Below are 22,227 nucleotides of genomic sequence, written 5' to 3' on the forward strand. Positions count from 1 at the left end.
AAACATTTAAAAAAATATTCTTTAGAGACACGTAGAAGGCTTCGACTCTCATTTCATTGAGCGTTTTGGCCTTTTTTTTGTGCCTTGGCCTTTTTTTTGCGCCTTGGCCTTTTTTTTGCGCCGTGAGGTAACTTTTCTACTAATTTGCTGGCCCTCCTGTGTTACGCGTCCTGATTGGCTGAGCAGTCAGGACGAGCAGAAGATCAAAATGGCGGCAAGCATGAGTGCCGACCGTCAACTTTACAGTTTGCCTCGGTTAGAACAACAAGAAAGCATGGATTCCGATAAAATTCCTGGCAACCGAGATTCAATAGAAAGCACGAGACAAAGCTCTGAATTCTACCCTGGGAATACCACAATCAACCTTATTTGGCAGGTAAAAGAATACAATCGTTGAGTGGTTGTGGATTTCGACAACATAGTTAAGACACGTGAGAATTTATATACTGAGGTTTGAGGTTCTTTGCATATGCATGTATTTTCAGACCAAATATTTGAAGTTAGGTGCTTTTCTTATTCCTGATTTTTCTATCATGAAGGGGAGGAGACGTGATTTAGGATTTCGGTGATAATATGCTTGTAATATGCTTGTTTTTGTATGATGATAACTTAAACGTCAACTTTCAATGCTAAATGTGCTCTCTTCTCTACGTAGTATTCACAGAAAGCCAACGAATTTAACCCTGATGACATGAACGTGGAAGTAGATAAGCAACGACAGGCGAGGGATAGGAAAAGGTTTGTGTTATTTTTATGACAATACTTACTTGTAGACCAGTTTTGTCTAGCACCCAGTTGGAGTTTGAACCAATATGTACACTAAATAAAGTAGGAATTCCATTGGGTCCGGAAGCCATATAAGACATATTCTAGATGAATGAACTTGAAATTTTTTTGAAATTTAATTAAGTTTTCATCAATACATTTTGCTGAACACAACCAAAGTGATTCAATGTATTGCTTTTGTTCGGATTTAGCTAAGTCAAACCTTTGATGTTGTTCTAGTGTCTTACTTATCTCAAGGTTAAGGTATCTTACACCTATCTTACATTTGAAAGTCACAATACTGTACATTTGCCACCCCACTCCCCCCCCCCAAAAACAAAACAAAAAAACAGTAGACTTATTTCGATACTCTGTATTTCAATACTATTTTCTTGGAAGTAGAAGAGGGAATACTGTGCTACTATCAAAATGCTATTGTCGTGGATATTATCTGATTTTTATTCACTTGATATTTTGGTCCCAAACAGGCTCCAACAAGTTCTTAAGATGCCTGAAGATATGCCTGTTAGAGCAGAGAATACCAGCAGATCCTTGAGAAAAAGGGGCAGTATTGAGCAATGTATCCTCTCAGATGAATGTCTAGCTTCTGATGTTGCAGTCTGCTGTAACAGAATCCAAAGATATGCTGGAATGTTCTGATTTTATTGAATAGCCTGCAAAGGTGAAAATATCAGTTTTACAACTTACACAAGAGTGCAACACTTCTGATTTTTGAGATGATCATGAGTTTGTGCATCTACCAAGGCTCTTTTTTGTGTACCAGCAAAAGTAAACATGTCTATCAGAGGGAGCATGCTTGTTATAAATAGTATTCAACTAGGGCTCTTATATCTTTTTGTTCAGAAATGGTATTTTTTTTGTGCATCTACCAAGGCTCTTTTTTGTGTGTACCAGCAAAAGTAAACATGTCTATTAGAGGGAGCATGCTTGTTATAAATAGTATTCAACTAGGGCTCTTATATCTTTTTGTTCAGAAATGGTATTTTCCCTTAATGAATCTGTTTAGCTCTCCAGCTATTGGATGATGCCTTGTCACCAAGCCATCCAGTTGCCTCTCCTTTGATGAAGGTTGCTGGCACCCCAGCACATTTGCTGCAGCGGCCAAGGATGGCCCAGCTCAGACACAGTACTTGTATGTACAGTATATTATCCCATATTTCTTGTGTGTATAAAACATTATACTTGCACATATAACACATTTCTTGCTTGCGGCATCCAATGAAAGTCAATCATTACCCGAGAGATGTGATCTAAACATTCTCTTAGAGTACCGATAGTGATAAAACCTTCTTCTCATCACCTACTCCTCATCACCATGTTTTCTGACCATTCTAGACACCCCAAGTGGTATGTCATCTGTTGCTGAAACAGATTTTGAACAGGTCAGTTTGTAATACATTTGCATATACCTTTACAATTATTTGCATTTGCAACCATTTTTACCAATTTTGTAGCATCAATAGCTCACTGTGTTCTACTGGGGTTGCAATAAAAATGCAGCTTGTGTTGCACGACAAAATTTGCTCATGAAAATTGGCTTTAAAAAGAAAGCAAAAACTTTATTTTTGCTCTTTCTTGAGTGCTCTGTGGTTAAGACAACTCATTTTCTCACCCCAGGATATAAGTATAAGTATGGAAGGTCTAAGACCTGATCCAAACTTCTCCACTTCATACGTTGCCTCAAGGTCAATGCAAGATAGTTTACGCATGGTAAGTGCATACTGGTTTAAAATTTGAATCTTTTTGCTTTTACATAACACAGTATTTCACATGTTCTGTTCACCAATATCCACTATAAAGGCCTAAGACAGAACAAATATTGAAAGAGACATAAAAATATAAGTAGTAGTGGAACCCTGTTGTATGCATTCCATTTTTAAAATACAAGTAGTGATCTGTCACTTTTTGACTGAATTTTAGCAACAATTACATAATTGTGTTTTTTCTCCATTATGTCCAGGCCTCAGGTTCAATGCTTGATAGCTCTCAACTAGAATCAGTCTCACATATGAGGTCACATCTAGATGTAAGTGAATAATAATAATTACAAAATATATATATAGAAAATCCCCTGATGAGTGGACAACCACGAAACAGGCTTGTAGAGATGAAACAGTAGTTTTTTTCCCACAAACCAAGATATATCCCGCTCTACACCTGTGTATTGAGCACTGTTCTATGAACGTCTGCACTCATGCATGTGCCTGGCACAAAAAAGGCAACTCGACATTCGACGTGACAATGGGAAGCTATGACGACGCTGAAACATGCGAACTTGTAGGCAACTTCCTCCTCTCCCAACTCCAAGACCTTAACATCAACGTAGGACTCTACCGCGACGACAGACTAGCCATCACAAGCGCCACACCTAAAAACACAGAAAATATCAAGAAAGAACTATGCCGCATCTTAAACAACAACAGACTGCGAATCACCATAGAAGCCAACAAGCGAGTAGTCAACTTCCTAGACGTCACATTCGACCTGAACCGCAACACCTACCAGCCTTTCACCGAACCGAACGCCCCACTACAGTACGTCCACCGCGAGAGCAACCACCCACCTACCATCACAAAGAATATCCCTGCCAGTATCAACAAACGCTTATCTACACTATCATCAGACAAAGAAACCTTCGACCAAGCCACCCCGCCATACCAGAAAGCACTCGACGAAAGTGGATATAACTACACGCTGCACTACGAACCAAACACCACAAGCAAACGCAAGAACCGCCAGAACACAAGCACCAATATCAGCCACAGATTCCTCTCACTCATAGACAAGCACTTCCCTAAAGACCACAAACTCAGAAAAATCTTCAACCGGAACACAATCAAAATCAGCTGCATGAGCAACACCAAGCAGATAATTGACAGCCACAACAAACGCATGGTCGCCTCATCAATAACAACTGAAGATGCCCCCACCTCCCTCGCCACCGCCAATAACAAAACATGCAACTGCAGACAAAAGAACGCGTGCCCCCTTGACAGAAACTGCCTCCAATCATCTGTTATCTACCAAGCTACTGTAACAAGAAAGGACAACAACACCTCCGAAACCTACGTAGGACTAACCGAGAAGGAATTCAAGACAAGATATAGAAACCACACCGCCTCATTCCGACACGCTAAACACAGAAACTCGACCGAACTAAGCAAGTACATATGGAGCCTTAAAGACAAAGACACAGAACACATTATTTCATGGAAAATCCTGTCATCTCACTCCGCCTACAACAGCTCTAGCAAAAGATGTAATCTCTGCCTCAAAGAAAAATTTATCATTATTCGCTAACCCAAGCTATCAACTTTAAACAAGCGTAACAAGCTAGTGTCTTCGTGCCGCCACAGGAACAAAGCCTTGTTATGCAACAGCTGAACTATTCAATTTCATCATAACAGCCATTCAAATTTCGCGCCCTATTTTTATGTTAATTTTATACATCGATAGTATATAAGTGATGGTAGTAATATATTCTTAATAAATCTCCTGATGAGTGGGCAACCACGAAACAGGCTTGTAGAGATGAAACAGTAGTTCGCATGTTTTTTTCCTACAAACTACCGTTTCATCTCTACAAGCCTGTTTCGTGGTTGCCCACTCATCCACTCATCAGGAGATTTATTAAGAATATATTACTACCATCACAAAATATGTATGCTTGTAAGAGTTGTATTTTCAACTGAGATTTTCACCTTTTACAGTACATAGAAGGTTGTCATTTTTTGACGGAATAAGTGCAACAGAAAATCAACTTAAAAAACTTTGAAAATATGACATAAAAATAAACATAGGTACTTAATTTCTATGCTATAATCACACATGATTCCACTTTTTTGTTATTTTTGTCGAATGTAAGAATTGTAATTAGAATGTTCTTTTCATTAGAATGTCACTGCAACTGGGGGTGATCTTGAAGCAACTCAATTGACCGACATGACTATGCTAACAGACAGAGATCCTATTGTAGCAGGTACAATATTTGTATATTCGCTGATTATCTACTAATTATTAAGAGCCACTACTAAAGCGCATAGATGCATAGAGGGTAATGAGCAAAACAACAATGTTAATTTGTGCTACCTGAAATGTACTTTGGGATGCTTAGTATGTTCTTAATAAGTCTGTCATCACTCTGCACATGTTTTTTTTTTTTACAATAGGGAGTAGTTTAATTACACAACAAAAATTTCACACTTTTGTTTATCATAATATTCAGACATGAAAGCAAATGCTCGAACTAGGCCATGCGCAGATCCAGACCTACAGTACTGCCTTCGTAACAAATGCCTGTTGTTTATTTATTCCAATATGCTCTTTGCTAGAGCCTTTTTATTATATGATTTTCCTATGCGAAACAGCTATCGTTATCTTTCTCATGGAGAGCATTCAGACCCAACTGGGTACAAGCAAGATGTAGAAAAACTAGCTGTCCTGCCATCTGAAGTGTATATTTTATTTCTAATTTTTTCTCTTGCTTACTGCCAGGCTGCTCATTGCTCTTCCAAGAATTTAAAGAAAGTTTAACAGAACACATCCACTTATCAGAAATCTTTAATCTGGTCTCTTCATATGAACAGGTAACATTTCCTACTGTAAGGGTAATGCTGTGACCACTATCCTGTAGGGGCCAGGGGGACTGGGCCCCTGAGTTTCCATTATGCCCCTTGTATTGGCTCTCCCCCCCCCCCCCCCCCCCAGGTCTGTGATTGCACTGATTAGTCAACTTTTCTGCTTGTGCTTTGGATTTTGTGTTTGAACATCGGTTTTAGTAGTATTGGGACTATATTTGTTAGTGGGTCAATACAGTGCATACCTATTTTTGACCGGTTTGGGAGTGCCTGAGCAACATCAACCAAAATTTGTATTACGTAACCTTATTGTAGAGCTAAAATTATGGACCATAATCTTCTACCCAAACGACGGTAATAATACCATAATGTTTTCTATGTCCTAGGCCTGTCAAAAGCAGGTTGATGACCTGAACAAACTTGTTAGAGAAGCAAATGCTCACAAAAAGTCGTAAGTAGTGTATAATAGAATAAATCATCTTTTTTTACAAGCATCTGAGTAACCTGATTTTTGCATTGTCTGGTTATTGTTCATAGTGGGCTTCAAGAAATGTAAAAAAAAAAATTTTGCAGAAATTATTTCTCATTATGTAGTCATTATGTAGGGCACTAAAACAAATAGAGTATATTTGACTGACATGTGAGATATTATAATTATGGTCTCTAAAATAAGACAATATTTTATGATATCTTTAAATTATAATTTATTATCAAAAGTTTTTTATTATCTCCAACCAGATTTGCCAAGAAAGTTGATATCCTTGATAGTGTCACTCAAGAGTGCTACACATGGAAGCTAATTGGATGCTTGTTTAGGTATTGTGTGAAAATATTTGTAGAAATTAAACGTGATGTTCCGCTATAAGCGAAAGCTCCCCCCACCCCTGGCACAAATTTGCAATTATAATCAGACCACTGCCATTTTAGCAGTCACAAATTATAAGCCTCCTGTAAAATTACTCATCTCTGAGGCTCAGTCGGTTAGAATAAAACTATTTTTACACAGGTAACAAGACAGTTGTGTTAAGAGCTTAATAAGTTAGTGGTTTGCTGTCCAAACGTTATTCAAAATTTAAAATTTTATGCTCTCCGTAATCTAACGCATCTGCATAAATTATTCTCGTGCTGTGATGAAAATGCTCGTATTTAGAGCGCGCACAGCTTGGTATAGCATCATTTTACTATAAATAGGAACATTATAGGTGGACAAGTCTAGGAATGATATTTAATTTGATATGAAATTTGAATTAAGCGCTAACAGCAATTGTCCTGACATGTTGATTGATAGCTGATTGTTCTTGAGCCTGGGGGTGGTAGGAGCTTTCTCTTTTATAGCAGAACCTTGGTTTAAATTAATTAGAGATGCTGTACAAGTGTGAGAGGGCAGAGAGGATCCTGAAAAAAAAAAAAACAACAACAGCAACAAAAACACTAGATCCTAATAATTATATATTGTTTCCAATACCTGAAAGACCAAATTACCAAAATGTCAGAATGATGTTAAAGTCATTAAGTCTCTGATGTACTCGGTATTCTGAAGTACTCTTCTAGATCATGGAATTCATTCCTCCCATGTTATTACTGACTTGCAGTGACCGACTGCAAAATACTGACATCAATGAAGATACTGTGGATATGAGTGTGGTGGTAAGTCAGAAAAGTCTGTTAACGATACCGTAGACCCAAATGGCTTCATTTCGGGTGAATTTTTTTAATTATGCCATTCGATGACAATAGGCACACTCTAGATGTTCGCAAAAAAATACCACCAAAATCTTAAATACTCTGCCAGATATTCAAGAAAAACCGAATTCGAACAAGTGTAGCGTTATTCTTGAAGGCGTCAATAATCCCATAATCCTGTTTACTTAGCTCAAAGTCCCACGATCAAGATCCGGGGAACTTAGTTTTAAGGCTTTTCCCTCTAATTAGCATACAAGCACGTCAGTATCATTATCGACGTTTTATCCAAGATTTATCCGTATTTATATCAACTTTATATGTGTTTTCTCAAAATTTTGCATAGTTGTAAACTACGCCAAGATTAAGTAAGAATCCTTGGCTTCCTTTGAAGAAGGCTAAGCGAGGAAGAAAGCCCAAAACTGGAGTTGTCTCTGTTCGTGGTCTTTTTAAGTTTTCCGCGCTCTTCTTTTCTTCGGTGCAAGCTTGCTTCGGTCTAGGCATCTTCCTTCACTTGCACGACTAGCGCTATGACATTTGAGCGCCTAAGAGTTTTCCCGCTGCGTGTAGAGCGTGCAATGTGATTGGTTGCCATACACGGCTCTATTTGCTCTTCGTCTGTCATTACTGTCACGCTGCCTCTAATGTCTACACAACTTCAATCCCTGATATCTCGCAATCAAATTTCACCCCCATCTTTCTCTAAATATGTGAAATAAAGGTACACTTCCAAACGCCCGATTCCTGCGCAACTTGGCAAGCGCCAAGGCAAAAGGAAAGTACAATCATTAAGCTTTAAATTGATATATAGTTTGTTGGCATTTGCTTTAATCCGACCCGAGCGCGAGTGACTTTGCCGGCACGATCGGGGTAATTACCGCTTGGGACTACGGTATCCTTAACACACAATATGCTTTAATCCTTGGTGATTCAAGGCATAGAGCAAATTGGTGTCAGATCTACAGCCCGTAAATTTAGTGTTGTATGGTATTAAGTTTGGTATCATTGAAACTCAGGTTTGTTCTTAAATTGCTACTTTTTCACAATTTTCCCAGGCCGAACTACACAGTAAATCGCGTTCCATCCTACCAGGAAAAAAAAAATTGCAAAATGGTGGTTGATTATCTCATTAAGTTGGAAGCTACAGTTGAAGATAGTATCTTACCCTGGGTACCAGAGGCTCAAAGCTTCACTACTCCTGAGAGCTGGCTAGCAGGCTAACATTGTCACTGCTTGAAGTGAAGCTACATAGGAGCCTCATGTACCCAGGGTAATACAAGTATCTCAGATTTTAATTGAAATAGAATAGTAATGAGTTAAAGTTGCTCTCGGCTTTTTCTTTCACAGAGAAAAAACTGGAGTGAGAAAATGATTGTGAACTCGTTATATGAGCGTGACTCATCTGTGCGTCAGAGTCAGCTGGTCGTTGACTGGTTGGAGCATAACGCAGAGCACTGGATGGAAGTGGTTCTACAAATGGATAACATGGAGTACTGCTCTGAGTCTGTCTGCTGGTGTGTACAGTACATGTATAGCCATCTGTTTATTAAGTGTATAGTCTAGAGATTTAAGAACCTAGGTACAGGCTGAAATTTGAATTACTCTATTTTAAGGGTCATTACAGTAAAAATACTGTACATTTATGGGGTAAAATCTGGTAGTCTATTGAATATTGTATGCTTATTCTCAGGGAGAATACTTTACATGAGCTGCAACATGGCAGAAGCAGGCCAGGATCTCTTCGTCCAATAGTGTCTGAAATGGTAAGGACCCTACGAGGACTGTGGTACTCACTGAAATATCATGAAGCATGGCATTTTTGTGTATATTAAATAGTGCAATATATTACTTCTTAATAAAGGTACATGTATCAGATTGATTCTTGTCCCTTGTCAAGTCAACCCCTACCCCTATACTTCATCACAGAGTGATTTGACTGATTTCTCATGTTGTAGGACCCAGACGCGCCTGTGAGACAGAGAAGACCGCTTGCTGATTTGGACATGGTACAAATAACACATAATCAGGGGTTGACTATTGAACATGTTTGAGGGTGTGTGTGTTTGGTTGGGAAAGGAGCTGTCAGAGAAAACCTTTTGTTGATTTGGACATGGTACTACTAACACATGCAAAGGGCCATTCAACTTTTAAGCAGGTGTGGCTTTTGGGTGAAAAATCATGCCTGCCCTTCTGGCTGTAAAAAATCCTGCACTGTTTGGTCCAACGAAAGATATCCACTAAATGAGAACAAATATCCTTCTAACCATTTAAAGCATTCTCCCCACTTAAAAGTTGGCACCTTAGCTATATAGGCTACCGTCAAACAGTAGACAGTATCAAGCCGAGGCATGGTTCTGACACATGCTTAGCTGATCAGGGGGTATTAGGATTATGGTTGGCACTTGTACTATTTATGCCATAGTATTATTCAGAAATGATACTGTCCCAATTCTGAGCTCTTGTTGTACTTGTTTGATTTAATTGCTATAAATTGTTCATCTTTTAGGAGGATGAGGCTAGGTTGTTGAGGTATCTCTTTGTCTGCATCAGAGCTGGCAAGTTTGAAGAGGTACAGAACAAAAGGCCTTTTCTGTAGGCCCGTCTCTTGTCATCATAACCCAAAATATCCACTTAGCCCTTTGTCAACCAAACACGAAAAACAAGGTGAAGGGCCTCTAATCAAATACTTTTGTAGACAGAGGGAGGTAGAAATAATTGTTTTACATTTGATAACACTCTTTTAATACAAGTATCACTACTAACTGTAACTGGTACATCTAGCTAGTATAATCGACACATGCCACTCTAGTCACCAAGGCAAATTATTGAAAACGTTGGCCAATTACAGTAGCATGTTTATTATCATGGTTTTGATTGGCCCAAGCTTTCTATCATGTCCTAGATTTCAACTATTATTTTATCTATTTTTCTAGCTAAGCAACATGGCACCTGTTCATCTCTGTCTTTTCACATTGTTCTGTTATCCTTGTAGGCTCAACGCTTGTGCATCGAGAGTGGCCAGTCTTGGAGGGCTGCCACGCTTGAAGGATGGAAACTATATCACGACTCTAACATGGAGGGAGGTACTAAGATGCCTTTAATTGTGTGTTTGTATGTGTTGTTTGGGCGGGTAAGGGTGTTTTAGACACAGTCCTGGTACTACTGTATGTTTCTTGGACAAATTTATCTTGAGGAGAATATGTTGATATTTTAGATTTTTTTGTGTGTTGTGGAAGTGTTTTATGTTTTAGTTGCTAATACATAAAAAAAATGAATGCAATTTACACTTGCTTCATTTAAGCAGATATGCATATATTGGCATACAGTTTTGACTGGCAAATGAAAAACCTCTTGAATTGGGAATAAAGAATAATGGAGCTCATGCCTGCAATTATAAAATAAATACAGACTTGATTTGTGTAGATCAAGTAAGAAATTATGAGGAAAGCGGTTTTGAGAGGAAAACAAAACAAGGCTACATATGTCAGTTTAGGGCGATACAGGATCGAATAGGTTTGATGCTTTACTTTAAGAATGTTGCTGAAAGGTTTTATGTTTCAGTTGCTGACAATGGAAAATTACAAGAAATTGAGGGCAATCCAAACAGAGATATCTGGAAAGCGATGACCTGGAATATGGCTTCTGAGGTAAACCATCATAGCATGTGTCAACTGTGTTTTTCATGGTATACTACTGTGCTGGCTTTATCCCATCTGTACATAGCATATCATGGCTCATGTATGAATTAATCCCTTTCCAGGACAAGTTTTCATTGTACGAGAAAGCTATGTATGCAGTTTACTGTGGGAACCTAACTCAGGTAATAAACAAATAGTTTAAGGGGCTGGTACCTCATAATTGTTGTGACAGAAATTAAGGAGTTTTATTAAAAAAAAAGAAAAAAAAACCCTGTTCTTGTCAATGTCTGTATCCAGGACTATTTTCCAGATGCATGCAAATGTCGTCAAAATGGCCTAGAAAGGCTATTCCCTTTCCAATGTTCTTTTATGTTTCTTATATTCTATCTTATTTTGTATTTGTTTATATCTATGTGCTTCTGCTTACAGTACATGCATGGTTGTGGCACCTCATGGCACTCTGGTGTTCTTTTGTCTATCTGCTCTTGCTCATCATAGATTGACTAATTTTTGTTTGCCAAATCAGAGTCAGTTATTTTGCCTCTTCATTTTTTCTGTCTGTTACGACAGCTTTTTCCTGTCTAGCGACGGCCAAACGACAGGGTTACAAATATCTGGATGGCTGGATTAAAAAAAATATATCACAAATATCTGGATGCCCATTCGAATCACCGCAGTGTATTTGCAATTGATGGGAGCTCTTGTTGACTATTTGTTTGTTATATTTATCAGCTGTTGTTGACTAATGTTTGTTATATTTAACAGCTGTTGCCAGCGGGTAATTCATGGGAGGACTACCTTTGGGCATACTACAAGGTCATGGTGGATGTACGAGTGGAGCAGGTGATTGTGATCAAATTCAATGGGCTGTCTTCTTTTCTTTGTTAACAATAGTCTTACTGAAAAGGCTGCTGTTTTATAGGCAGTGGGGGTAGGAGTTTTCGAATCACAGGGGGTCCAGTGTATTAGCGTGTCAGCATAAGAGCCCTCTAACCACAGGTGGCCCAGTGTGTTGGCATGTCAGCGTACAGAGCCTCTCTCCATAGGTGGCCAAGTGTGTTGGCGTGTCAACGTACAGAGCCTCTCACCACAGGTGACCCAGTGTGTTAGTGTGTCAGCGTATGGGGCCTCTCTCCACAGGTGGCCAAGTGTGTTAGCATGTCAGCGTATGGGGCCTCTCACCACAGGTGACCCAGTGTGTTGGTGTGTCAGCGTATGGGGCCTCTCACCACAGGTGGCCCAGTGTGTTAGCGTGTCAGCGTATGGGGCCTCTCACCACAGGTGGCCCAGTGTGTTAACGTGTCAGCGTATGGGGCCTCTCACCACAGGTGGCCCAGTGTGTTAGTGTGTCAGCGTACAGAGCCTCTCACCACAGGTGGCCCAGTGTGTTGGTGTGTCAGCGTATGGGGCCTCTCACCACAGGTGGCCCAGTGTGTTGGCATGTCAGCGTATGGGGCCTCTCACCACAGGTGACCCAGTGTGTTGGCGTGTCAGCGTATGGGGCCTCTCACCACAGGTGGCCCAGTGTGTTAGCGTGTCAGCGTATGGGGCCTCTCACCACAGGTGGCCCAGTGTGTTAGCGTGTCAGCGTATGGGGCCTCTAACCACAGGTGACCCAGTGTGTTGGCGTGTCAGCGTATGGGGCCTCTCACCACAGGTGGCCCAGTGTGTTGGCATGTCAGCGTATGGGGCCTCTCACCACAGGTGACCCAGTGTGTTGGCGTGTCAGCGTATGGGGCCTCTCACCACAGGTGGCCCAGTGTGTTAGCGTGTCAGCGTATGGGGCCTCTAACCACAGGTGACCCAGTGTGTTGGCGTGTTAGCGTATGGGGCCTCTCACCACAGGTGGCCCAGTGTGTTAGCGTGTCAGCGTATTGGGCCTCTCACCACAGGTGGCCCAGTGTGTTGGCGTGTCAGCGTATGGGGCCTCTCACCACAGGTGACCCAGTGTGTTAGTGTGTCAGCGTATGGGGCCTCTCACCACAGGTGGCCCAGTGTGTTGGTGTGTCAGCATATGGGGCCTCTCACCACAGGTGGCCAAGTGTGTCAACATGTCAGCGTATGGGGCATCTCCAGCATCTGACCTCTGCTGAAATAGGTTCGAACCCCGGTAGAGACGTGGGAAGTATCTTTCTGTTTCTCCGCCCTGAATTTGACTTGTTGAACGTATGCGAGCTTACTAGAAGCTTGTGTTCCTCAGTTCCAATATGGGCGTTATTGATATTCATGTTAGAAATTTTAAATGTTAAACGTTTAGAGCATGATGGCAGTATCAGCCAAATTGACTTTTTACCTCCTATCCCTAACCAACGACTAATTCTTTGTCTACACAAATCACTACATGCTTGTCTTTTCACTCACCAGGAACTGCGTTTGAACTCTAGAAAAGACAGACCTTTGGAGCCGTTGCCCTCCGCCTATTGGGATCAGGTGTACGTACAATAAATGTACTCATTTATACATTTTCATTTCCTGCTTTGTCCATAACATACTCCTGATTATTTATCTTACCTTTCCTATAAATCAACTGCTCCAGCAATAACCCAAGGCATGCATTTCACCTGCTCCGTTCCGTTCATAATTATTACATGACCAGATGTTCATAGTTATTTTTATCCATAGACTAACTCCTGAGAAAGTGTTTGCTGAGCTCAAGGCGTGCCCGAATGAGGTATGTGTACTTGCATAAAAAGCCCTGTTTCCATAGAGTCGTAAGGGTCGTAACAGTCGTCTAGGGTTTGCCCCATGAGAGTTTGCCCTGACAAGGTACAGTATGTGTACTCGCTTGTAAGACTGGCGTGTCCTGACGAGGTATGTGTGCTCACTGATGCACGCCAGCTCTAGCCACGTAATTTTTACTTTACACGCTCTAAAGCAAGTCCATGCGGCAATGTACGACATGTGTCATTCGTGCAAAGCGTGACGCTATTGATTTTAGTAATTGCATAATCCAAAATTACACAAACTGTGATCTAAAAATAAATCGCAAATAATAAAGAGTTTTTCTGAATTAACAGCGTATTGATCTTTCTTGTGCGAATCTCAAATAATTCGTTCTTAATTGCTTGTCTTCTTTTATTATCACTGATGTTCTTCCCATCCTATTCTTGTCCAGACTATACGCCGGTCAGCTGAATTACCACATCATGTAATCCAAACCTGTATCATTCTGAACGACATTGACGGTAAGGAGGGCTGTTGCTCATCTGAGCTTTTTGAGTCAAGCGTTATGTCTGCATTTGAATCATTGATGAGAGTTACAATGGCGGATTGAGAATAAACCAAAGGTTTATTCAATTTGTGAAAAACATGACAAAGCTCTCCAGGTCCTCAATTATCTGCTCCTGAAGACAAACATCATTTTGCTTGTTTCTCTTGAACCCACTGAGCCAACCCTGGATTTTTGTACATTGCTGTATCATACAATAAATTTTGGTATTCTAGCGATCCTTGATTTCCACGTGAAACAATGGATCTTTGTGTTTGCTAGATTTGTCTCCGTGTTTTTTATTCTTCATGCACGATTAGCTCAGTATTTTTAAGAGGGTCTCTCGCACCCCTTACCCTCTGATGTCTAATCGTCCCTCCCTTACCTTGTCGCTTATAAAAAGTCACCGCCAATAGGATTTCTGTTGTAGTAATAATGCGGTGATACTTTGTGTCCCATAGGTTTGCTAGAGATCATGAACAAGTGGCTCAACGGAGACGAGAAACCATCAAACCACATGCTACGTTTCATGGTAAGAACGCATTTGGGTAAAATGGGGTTATATATTAGTCGTCACATCGTAAGAGTTAACCGAGACGAGAAACCATCAAATCACACGTTTCGTTTCATTATAAGAATGCATCTGGGTGAAATGAGGTTATATCTTATTCGTAACATCATAAGATTTTAACCGACCATCAAAGCACATGCCTCCCAGAGAGGGTTTAATGGTTCCATATTGATGTCCACAACATCTTGAGAAAATATTCCTGTGCTTCAAGGTTTTGGATACCTAAATACCAAAGAGATAAAAAAATATAGTGTGTGGCTACGAGACAAGTTTGTATCCATTGTTCCGATCATTATACACCTATTCCAAATAGGTTGCACTCAAGAATCAATGTGTCGTAGTCTGCGGTGCTTTATGAGTGGCTAGATCCTTATCTCTGTGGAAAATTCAACAGCTTTCCAGGCCCTGATTTGATTTGATTTACGTATATTTGCTTATTTATTTGACACACATGAAGCACTGCGGTTTACGAGACATGGTTTCTCTAAACGCTTGTTACAAAAACGCTAAATCATTCTATATATTCCTATTTTGTTGCAGGCGCATTTTGTGCTTTTCTTGAGATCCGCCGGTCTTCAAACCAATGTAAGGCACTTTTTTCAATTATCTTCTTGATTGGTCATTTTATCTACAGCTGAATTTATGGTTTCGCGCCAGCTCAAAAGTCCAAATCTATCGGTTCGCTTAGAAATGCGCTTTAAAACAAGACAACAAATTTTGGGTTCTGGGCGGGCGCTACACTTCAAATTAGACTGTAACTACTTAAAAAATGAAGTTTACATTAAGTAAGATGCTTGTGTTCTGTTTATAGGACGAGATATGCTATTCCATTCTGAAGGCATATGTACAGGTAAGGCCAGTGTGTTTATCTCTCTTCAAGATTGTACCTGTAAGTGCTGTACTGACTGTGTTGTTTTCCTGTTGGTCCAATAGTGTCTGATTGATGATCACCAAGTTCCACTGGTCGCTACTTATACAGCCACGCTCCCACAAGATCTGCAAGTACAGACCTACGCTTACTTCCTTGAAGGTAACACCTCAATAAAGGCCAGTCTAACAACAAACAATTTTACGCTCCCGTACAACATCCAACTCCATCGGCTTATCCAAGCGAGTAACTGAGAATAAAATGCCGTAAATAGAGACGTTTTAAAGTATTCTGGCAAATAAACCGTGTTGTCAAAGCAATAACAGAGGAGTGGTTGATCGACATTGTTCACACTACGCGGTTCCTCACACTACTTATTTCACTTGATGACCTATAGCCATTCCTACTCCTTACTCTGACAAAGGGAGCACTTAGCTTGTTTTTTTCACACTGTCTATTCTTCTTTAGAAATTGTTGATCGTAAGGAGCGACAGAAATGTTTGGAATACGCCGAAGCCGCACGTAAGTGAATTCTAGTTTTCTAGTGTCTTTTCTCCTGGAAATACGTATGTAGGTTACATGTTGGCCCGGCGTTTTCTCCGCCCATCAAGGTTGGCGGATGCTCAAAGCACGTGGCATACCGACCTCTACTTATTCCTTGACAATGATAAGACCTTTTTATGCCCTTTGTGATGTGCGGTATTTATTTGATGGGTGACGAGGCCTCTTTTTTTTTCTTGGTAGATCTGGATATTCCGATGATTACTAAGACAGTAGTGGAGAACATTCGCGGCAAGGTAGACTATTAATCACTGTTTTTTATCTCTCTCTCGCAATATAGACTGTATTTATACACCTTATTTGACTTATTTTACTCCCTATTTAATGTCGCAATATAGACTGTATAAACACTTTGTTTAATCTCTCCGTGACGTCCCAATATAGACTGTATTTACACCTTGTTTAAGTTCTCCCTATGTGATATCGCAATATAGACTGTATAAACACTTTGTTTAATCTCTCCGTGACGTCCCAATATAGACTGTAAATACTCCCTATTTAACTTCTCCCTATGTGATATCGCAATATAGACTGTATATACACTTCGTTTAATTTTTCCGTGACGTCCCTAAATAGAATTTTTATACACTTCGTTTAATCTCTCCGTGACGTCCCTATATAGACTTTATGTACACTTTGTTTAATCTCCTCCTATGTCACACTGCATATTGAAGTGACCTTTGTTCCACCAATAGGATTTCCAGATAGACAGTAAGCTTTCCCCTGCCTTGGAAGCTGCCACATCAGACGTAAGTTAGTCACATATTTATTTTGAATTTAAAAAGATGGCACAATGGCTGCTTTCAGTGAACAAGGCATGAAAAGTTAACTGGTCCATCATCTGTCTTCTTTATAGGAGGATAGAAAGAAGATCGAGGCCATTGAGTGGTTGGTGTTTGACCCGTCCCAACGCGCGGAAGCCCTCAAGCAGAGCAATGCTGTTATGAGGTGTTTCATAGGTAAAGCAATTAGCGCTAGTCAATGTTTAACACTACTATACATTATTTTTTGTATTTTGATTCATTATTCTAAAGTCAGTTATTGTCATAATGGCATTGATAGGGCTTATTTTAGTTTTCGTCTTTAAAGGTAATACATGCTTTATGCTTCATAAGCCCTTATTGTTTTTGAGCTACCGAAGTCAACAGCTTAGATTGTTTATTGTCACTTTTGATCGCCACGTATTCACTCTAAAATAGATACATCTAAATGCTATAGTAACACATTTTTTTTAGGCTTGAAATAGTTTAAGCCTAGACGAGTATTTTCAACACATGGTACACCCAACAGTGTCCCAATACACGCATAGGACATGGTGCGCACTGAACAAATAAATTGTTCCCAAACCCTATCTAAACATCTAATCATTCTTTTGTACAGTTCGCAAATACATTTGCTCATCGATGAAAGTGTGTCATGGATTTTTGATATCTCCGTGCATAAGACTGCAGTTTCCATTTACATGTTTGTTGTGTTTTGATCGCGTTTAATCTTGCCAGCATATCGTAAGCATGCGGCAGCTCGTGATGTGTTCGAGAAAATCCCTCCCGATTCCATCGACATCATCTACAGACAGTGGCAATTGAAGGTTAGACGTTTTGATCTTTGGAACTGTTTGCTAAGCTCAAGAACTTTCTCTTTGGTCTATATCAGGCGGGCCGGTTGATCGCCAATGATTATGTCTATCAAGAATTTTTTTGGGTGGACGTTTTCAAAACCTCCCACGATGATCAAATGGTCCACCTCCGAGTTTAAGTGTGCTCGCCATCATCATAAATGCATGGTAGCAGAATGTTTTCCGGTTCAGAGTAACTTTAAGAAAGTGTTTTAGCCAGTTTCCCCGGTAATAACCGCCCTTATATGCTACAGCTAGCGTTGAGCAGCCTAATTTTGCAAGTAATGTTATCCAATCCTCATATTTCAATCGTTTTTTTCCCAATCCTTATTTTCACCGATGATTTCCAGGCCGACATGTCTGCCTTGCCGCCTGAGGGGGAGAACGCTATTCGGGAATACCTCTGTATCAGAGCATACCTGGTAAGTTTCCTTACCCAGATTGACTATAAGCTGTTAATCCAATACTAATGCAGGGCACATGGTAATAAAATCGACCATTAATTTTTTGTCTCTGTTGTAGTCGGCACATGATGCGTTTAACGACTGGTTTGAGCATTTCCATGCAGCACCGGTAGGGATAATGTAGAGAAGTCTGCGAATTTAGCAATGTATCTTTGCTCTACAAATTCTCTTAGTTTGATTGGCGCGTAAACGATTATCTGTAGGAAGTTAATGTATCAGGCGCGTACCCAGGATTTGCTTAAGCAGGTGCGCAGTCATAGTTATCATAATGGCTACCCTTGTTTCGGCAACTAAGAAGGGGGGAGAGGGGGTACTATGCGTACCCCGGTAGGTACGTGATTACAGTATTGCACTCAAATGAGTTCCATATATGAGGGATGTTATGCACGATGTCGTCCGCCTGCCTGCTCTACTAATAAGCGAACAGTAATTGCTCATCAAATGCGGAATCTGAACTCATACAGTATCTAGCAAATTAAACAGCGCATGGCTTTACAATTTTAATTGTCTGGATTGATTAGATTCAGTAACGGTACAAGCTCATACAGCCATATGCATATGCATATGTTTGCATTGGAAAGCCGCACAGCACACGCAATGTTTGCATGTTTTTTTTGTCTGCACGCCGTTACATGATACCACAAGTTGTCTATAGCTAAGGTTTTGTATTTTGGTCCACTGTTTGCAAGGTCGGGCAATGTTAGCGCTGTTTCCATATTGTTTCACCTTGCAAACAGTGGTCCAAAATACAAGCGTTAGCTATAGGTATTGGTTTAACCAAATAAACAAACACTCTTAACTAAAATCTTGACACCTGGTGGTTATGGCATTATTACGCAGCATCTTTCAGAGGACTGTAAGATGCCATAGGCCTTTATTCTTTTTGTTTTTGTTTTAAAAGGCTCCACCATCTAGTAAAACTCATGGAAACTTCACCGAGAAAGTCGCCCACGAGCATCGCCAGCAAAACTATCAGGTAATTCAGCTACAATTACCTATATAACCTATTTCAAATAATGTTGCACTTGGAGAATCCTGTGTCGTAACCCGAAGGTCCTTTATGGGTATCAAATAAATAAACAAACAAGCGTAAACAAAAAACATATACAGGTCTGGAAAACTGTAACTTTTTTGTTACTTGTACCACTCACTTAACAACTTGATATAACCCAGAGCCTAAATTCAGACTTTATATAGCCCACACTAACCAAACCAAAAAAGCAGCAGAATTCATTATTATCGCTCACTTGCCTCCACAACCAATCGATTCAATTCACATAATGCCGTAATTCTTTTGTCATTTATAGCCTTATTCGTTGTTGCGCGACCTCGGCGAATCCAAAATCCTTGTCTCGTTTGGGAATAGCGCTTAGTCAGTCAACCGCCTAAACCAATTGATGGTTTCATGTTTTCATAAACCATTTCACTACACACAGCAAGGGAATTTATTGGTCACGGTGGTATGGTTGACATCGAGCTGTTCGCAGACGAGCAATGGATTTAAATTCTCGTCTATAATCAACCAATCTTTGAATTTTAAGGTTCCTTAAATTTTTAAATTTTAAGGATATTAAAATTGTTTTCAGGCGGAGCTGACGAGATGGCAGAACACGTTGGACATTCACACTAAGGCCACCCTAGAGCGCATCTACAACGTGCTGCTTTTCCCTGACGGCGGTTGGATGGTAGATCAGTCTGTGGTATGTCAAGGAAGAACGCAGCTATTGATTAAACGCGAGCAACGAGAATACAGCTTGTGACCCCCTTTTCCGTCAGGTCTTGATCCAATCAGCCAGTTCTAAGAACTCTGGCTTAATTTCAATACCCCCGCCCTTTTTCCAGTGAGTAAAATCCTGTTTTTCGGCAGAGGCCCAGGGCGGAAGTTCCCGGGAATAGAGTCCTCTGAGAGAATTCCCTCCGTTTGGAAATCATAGATCTTTTCTGCAACTGCACATTTTTGAGAATTGACCCGTTGATCTTTTTCCAGGAGAGTGAACCCGACACCAGTCGTCTTCAGCAGATGAAACTCTTGCGTGAGTTGTGTCTTCCCGCACTCTGCTTCATTTTGCACAAGGTCTACCAATCCACAGGGCAGTACCGGGAGGTACGTCTGTTTAGGCGGTTTATAGCTTTCAAACGGTTACCTGGGCAAGGGCAAAAGCATGTATAGATAACTACTTCCTTCATACCGTCTGGCTCGTCTGTCCCTCTATTCTATGACCTCTATTCACCGTTACTTACGTTCTCCTGATGTCTTTGTTTCAGTGTGTGGAGCTTGCAAACATAGTCGCGTCCGAGCAGTATGGACTTTACAAAGTAAGTAAACTAAAACAGAGTCATTCATATGTACGACGTACCTAAAATTACTCCAACACTAGGCTTATCTACGGTTTTGCGGCCAAATGGCGGCTGATAACCTTCAGGCTTTAATTCAGGTAATTATCAGTATCAGGCTAATCCGGGAATGTTCGCTCTAAGAGCACGGAAAATATTTAAAAATAAATATAAGTAGATAATACATAAATAAATAATACATAAACGACAAAATAAAGAAGAATGGACGAGCAACAGACATTAGCCAATGGTTCAAATTAATGCCCCAAAACATCTACCACCTGCAAGGGAGACTATTATCTCGGCGCTGTGTGCAGCATGTTAAGACTGTCTCCCTTCCCCCACCAGGTCTTCAGCAAGGACGAGCTACAAAAAATACTGTCAGCCATCCGCGAGTACTCTCTTGCGATTCTCAAGAACAGCATGGATCCCCTGGGGTACGACTCTAGCTCAGTTAAGCCTTAAATAGAAAAAGCGTGCGCTCACATTGTGTATGGCTACATGTGACTTTTAAAGTGATTCTGCGCGGACAAGACTTGAGACATTCTGGTCTGAAACATCAAGTATGATATCTGTTAGCTGTCCCTACAAAGGGTTTGGGTTACCACTAGGCCCAGAGGTGCGAGTCAGTTATATAAACTATGTGGACGCCCTATGACTACTCTTTTCTACTACGACTTGATTCGCTGTTTGATACTAAAGAACGCGGCCAACGTTTGTAACGCATGCAGATCATTCTTGTAAATACTCATGACATGGCCGTGACTCGAAGTTCATTAAGCACATGTAGGTCAATACTAGTAGACTTAGTGCTTAGGGATTCGGTTGGTGAATGCGAAAGTGCTATGTACATGTTTGATTAGTGCGTTACCTACAAAGTTAGAGAACTTGAAGAGCGGGTTTGGCTTGTACTGTTTCTTACTATAAAGTAGAATCTATGAACTAATTTTATAAACTGATCATAATTTGTCTAACTACTTGTGATTTTATGCGCGTAGTTTGGTGCAGTCCTTTTTACGAAGCCTTTTAGACACAAGCTTGCCTGGATATTAGTCTTCTCGCTTGAACATTGTTTTCAAGTGAGGCAAAGACGGCTAAAATATTTCCATTATACACGCGTAAGAGCGATAGATTTACTCGTTCTGCTACTAGCACGACTAAGGAACGGACCTTTCGATATTCGAGGGGATGGATGGAATTTTCTTCTGTTTCTAATTTTTGTTTTACAAAAACACATTTTCTCTGCAGAATTTTTTTTTTCGCTCTTAAGGTTATGCTCGAATTAATAGTTTTGTTATCCCCTCTCTCCCTTAAATACATGATGGTCTTTCCCTAAAATGAGAAAAGTCAATTGAATGTAGTCAGCATATAAAATGTGACGATGCCATTCGTATATTTTATAACCGAGTGGTAGAACATTAAGGCTTACGTACGAACCCGCGCAAGGTGCCAAAGCTATTCTTTTTTATTCTGTTTCTTATGACGTCGTGCGAACCGGCTAGAAGGCCCATCCCACCATGGCTGCTATCGTATCTATTTGAGCTAGTACACACCCAACCATGCTCTATTCTAAACAAGGCTCCAGATACTCTCCTAATACCTAACTCAACGGCTTTTTCGTATGAATGATACTCACTCTAAACATTGATCTTTGGTTGTTTTGCTATCTCTAGAGAGTCGGTAGGTGTCTTTTACGTTGCGCATGCGCGTACTTTGCGGCCTATGAACTATCCCTTGTGAATAGTGGTGGATATATCAGCTGATTTTGAAAGGGTTTTCCACCTTAGAAGACATTTCCAATGTTACTATTATCAGGAAAGAGATTACTGCACATTTGAATTCACCGCGCTTCGTTAGCAGTCAACCGAAGTAGTCTGTATCCTACACGCGTGGAAATATGTAACGTACCGTGGCATTTGGAACAT

General features: G+C 40.4%; 1 protein-coding gene across 3 annotated transcripts; it reads left to right on the top strand.

Moving 5' to 3' along the window:
- Window positions 1-184: 184 nt before the first annotated feature.
- Window positions 185-21,276, top strand: LOC5519808 (nuclear pore complex protein Nup107). 3 transcript variants are annotated; one of them, XM_032364720.2, is made up of 39 exons: window positions 185-376; window positions 656-738; window positions 1,254-1,345; window positions 1,793-1,918; window positions 2,122-2,168; window positions 2,404-2,496; window positions 2,747-2,812; window positions 4,681-4,765; window positions 5,281-5,372; window positions 5,750-5,814; window positions 6,102-6,179; window positions 6,956-7,010; window positions 8,391-8,557; window positions 8,734-8,806; window positions 8,999-9,049; window positions 9,550-9,612; window positions 10,036-10,126; window positions 10,605-10,690; window positions 10,804-10,863; window positions 11,447-11,524; window positions 13,046-13,113; window positions 13,304-13,352; window positions 13,797-13,866; window positions 14,351-14,421; window positions 15,001-15,045; window positions 15,272-15,310; window positions 15,394-15,490; window positions 15,797-15,850; window positions 16,073-16,125; window positions 16,585-16,638; window positions 16,746-16,848; window positions 17,389-17,477; window positions 17,855-17,926; window positions 18,027-18,077; window positions 18,870-18,944; window positions 19,555-19,668; window positions 19,956-20,072; window positions 20,234-20,284; window positions 20,651-21,276. In XM_032364720.2, the coding sequence occupies exons 1-39, from the start codon at window positions 209-211 to the stop codon at window positions 20,765-20,767; spliced, it is 3,108 nt and encodes a 1,035-aa protein (XP_032220611.2). In that variant the 5' UTR covers window positions 185-208; the 3' UTR covers window positions 20,768-21,276. The 3 variants fall into 3 exon arrangements, with proteins under 3 accessions (XP_032220611.2, XP_032220612.2, XP_001639677.3); XM_032364721.2 differs by lacking the exon at window positions 185-376 and adding an exon at window positions 487-579; XM_001639627.3 differs by lacking the exon at window positions 185-376 and adding an exon at window positions 501-565.
- The last annotated feature ends 951 nt before the right edge of the window (window positions 21,277-22,227 follow it).

This window comes from Nematostella vectensis, chromosome 6 (assembly GCF_932526225.1).
Source record: "Nematostella vectensis chromosome 6, jaNemVect1.1, whole genome shotgun sequence".
Classification (NCBI taxonomy): Eukaryota; Metazoa; Cnidaria; class Anthozoa; order Actiniaria; family Edwardsiidae; genus Nematostella; species Nematostella vectensis.

What these genes read in the sequence shown, in the direction of transcription:
- LOC5519808 (XM_032364720.2), top strand. Translation starts at nt 209, where the DNA reads ATGGCGGCAAGCATGAGTGCCGACCGTCAACTTTACAGTTTGCCTCGG. An exon ending in CTGAAACAGATTTTGAACAG is followed by an intron (nt 2,169 to 2,403) that starts GTCAGTTTGTAA and finishes TTCTCACCCCAG; the next exon opens with GATATAAGTATAAGTATGGA. An exon ending in ACAGACAGTGGCAATTGAAG is followed by an intron (nt 17,478 to 17,854) that starts GTTAGACGTTTT and finishes GATGATTTCCAG; the next exon opens with GCCGACATGTCTGCCTTGCC.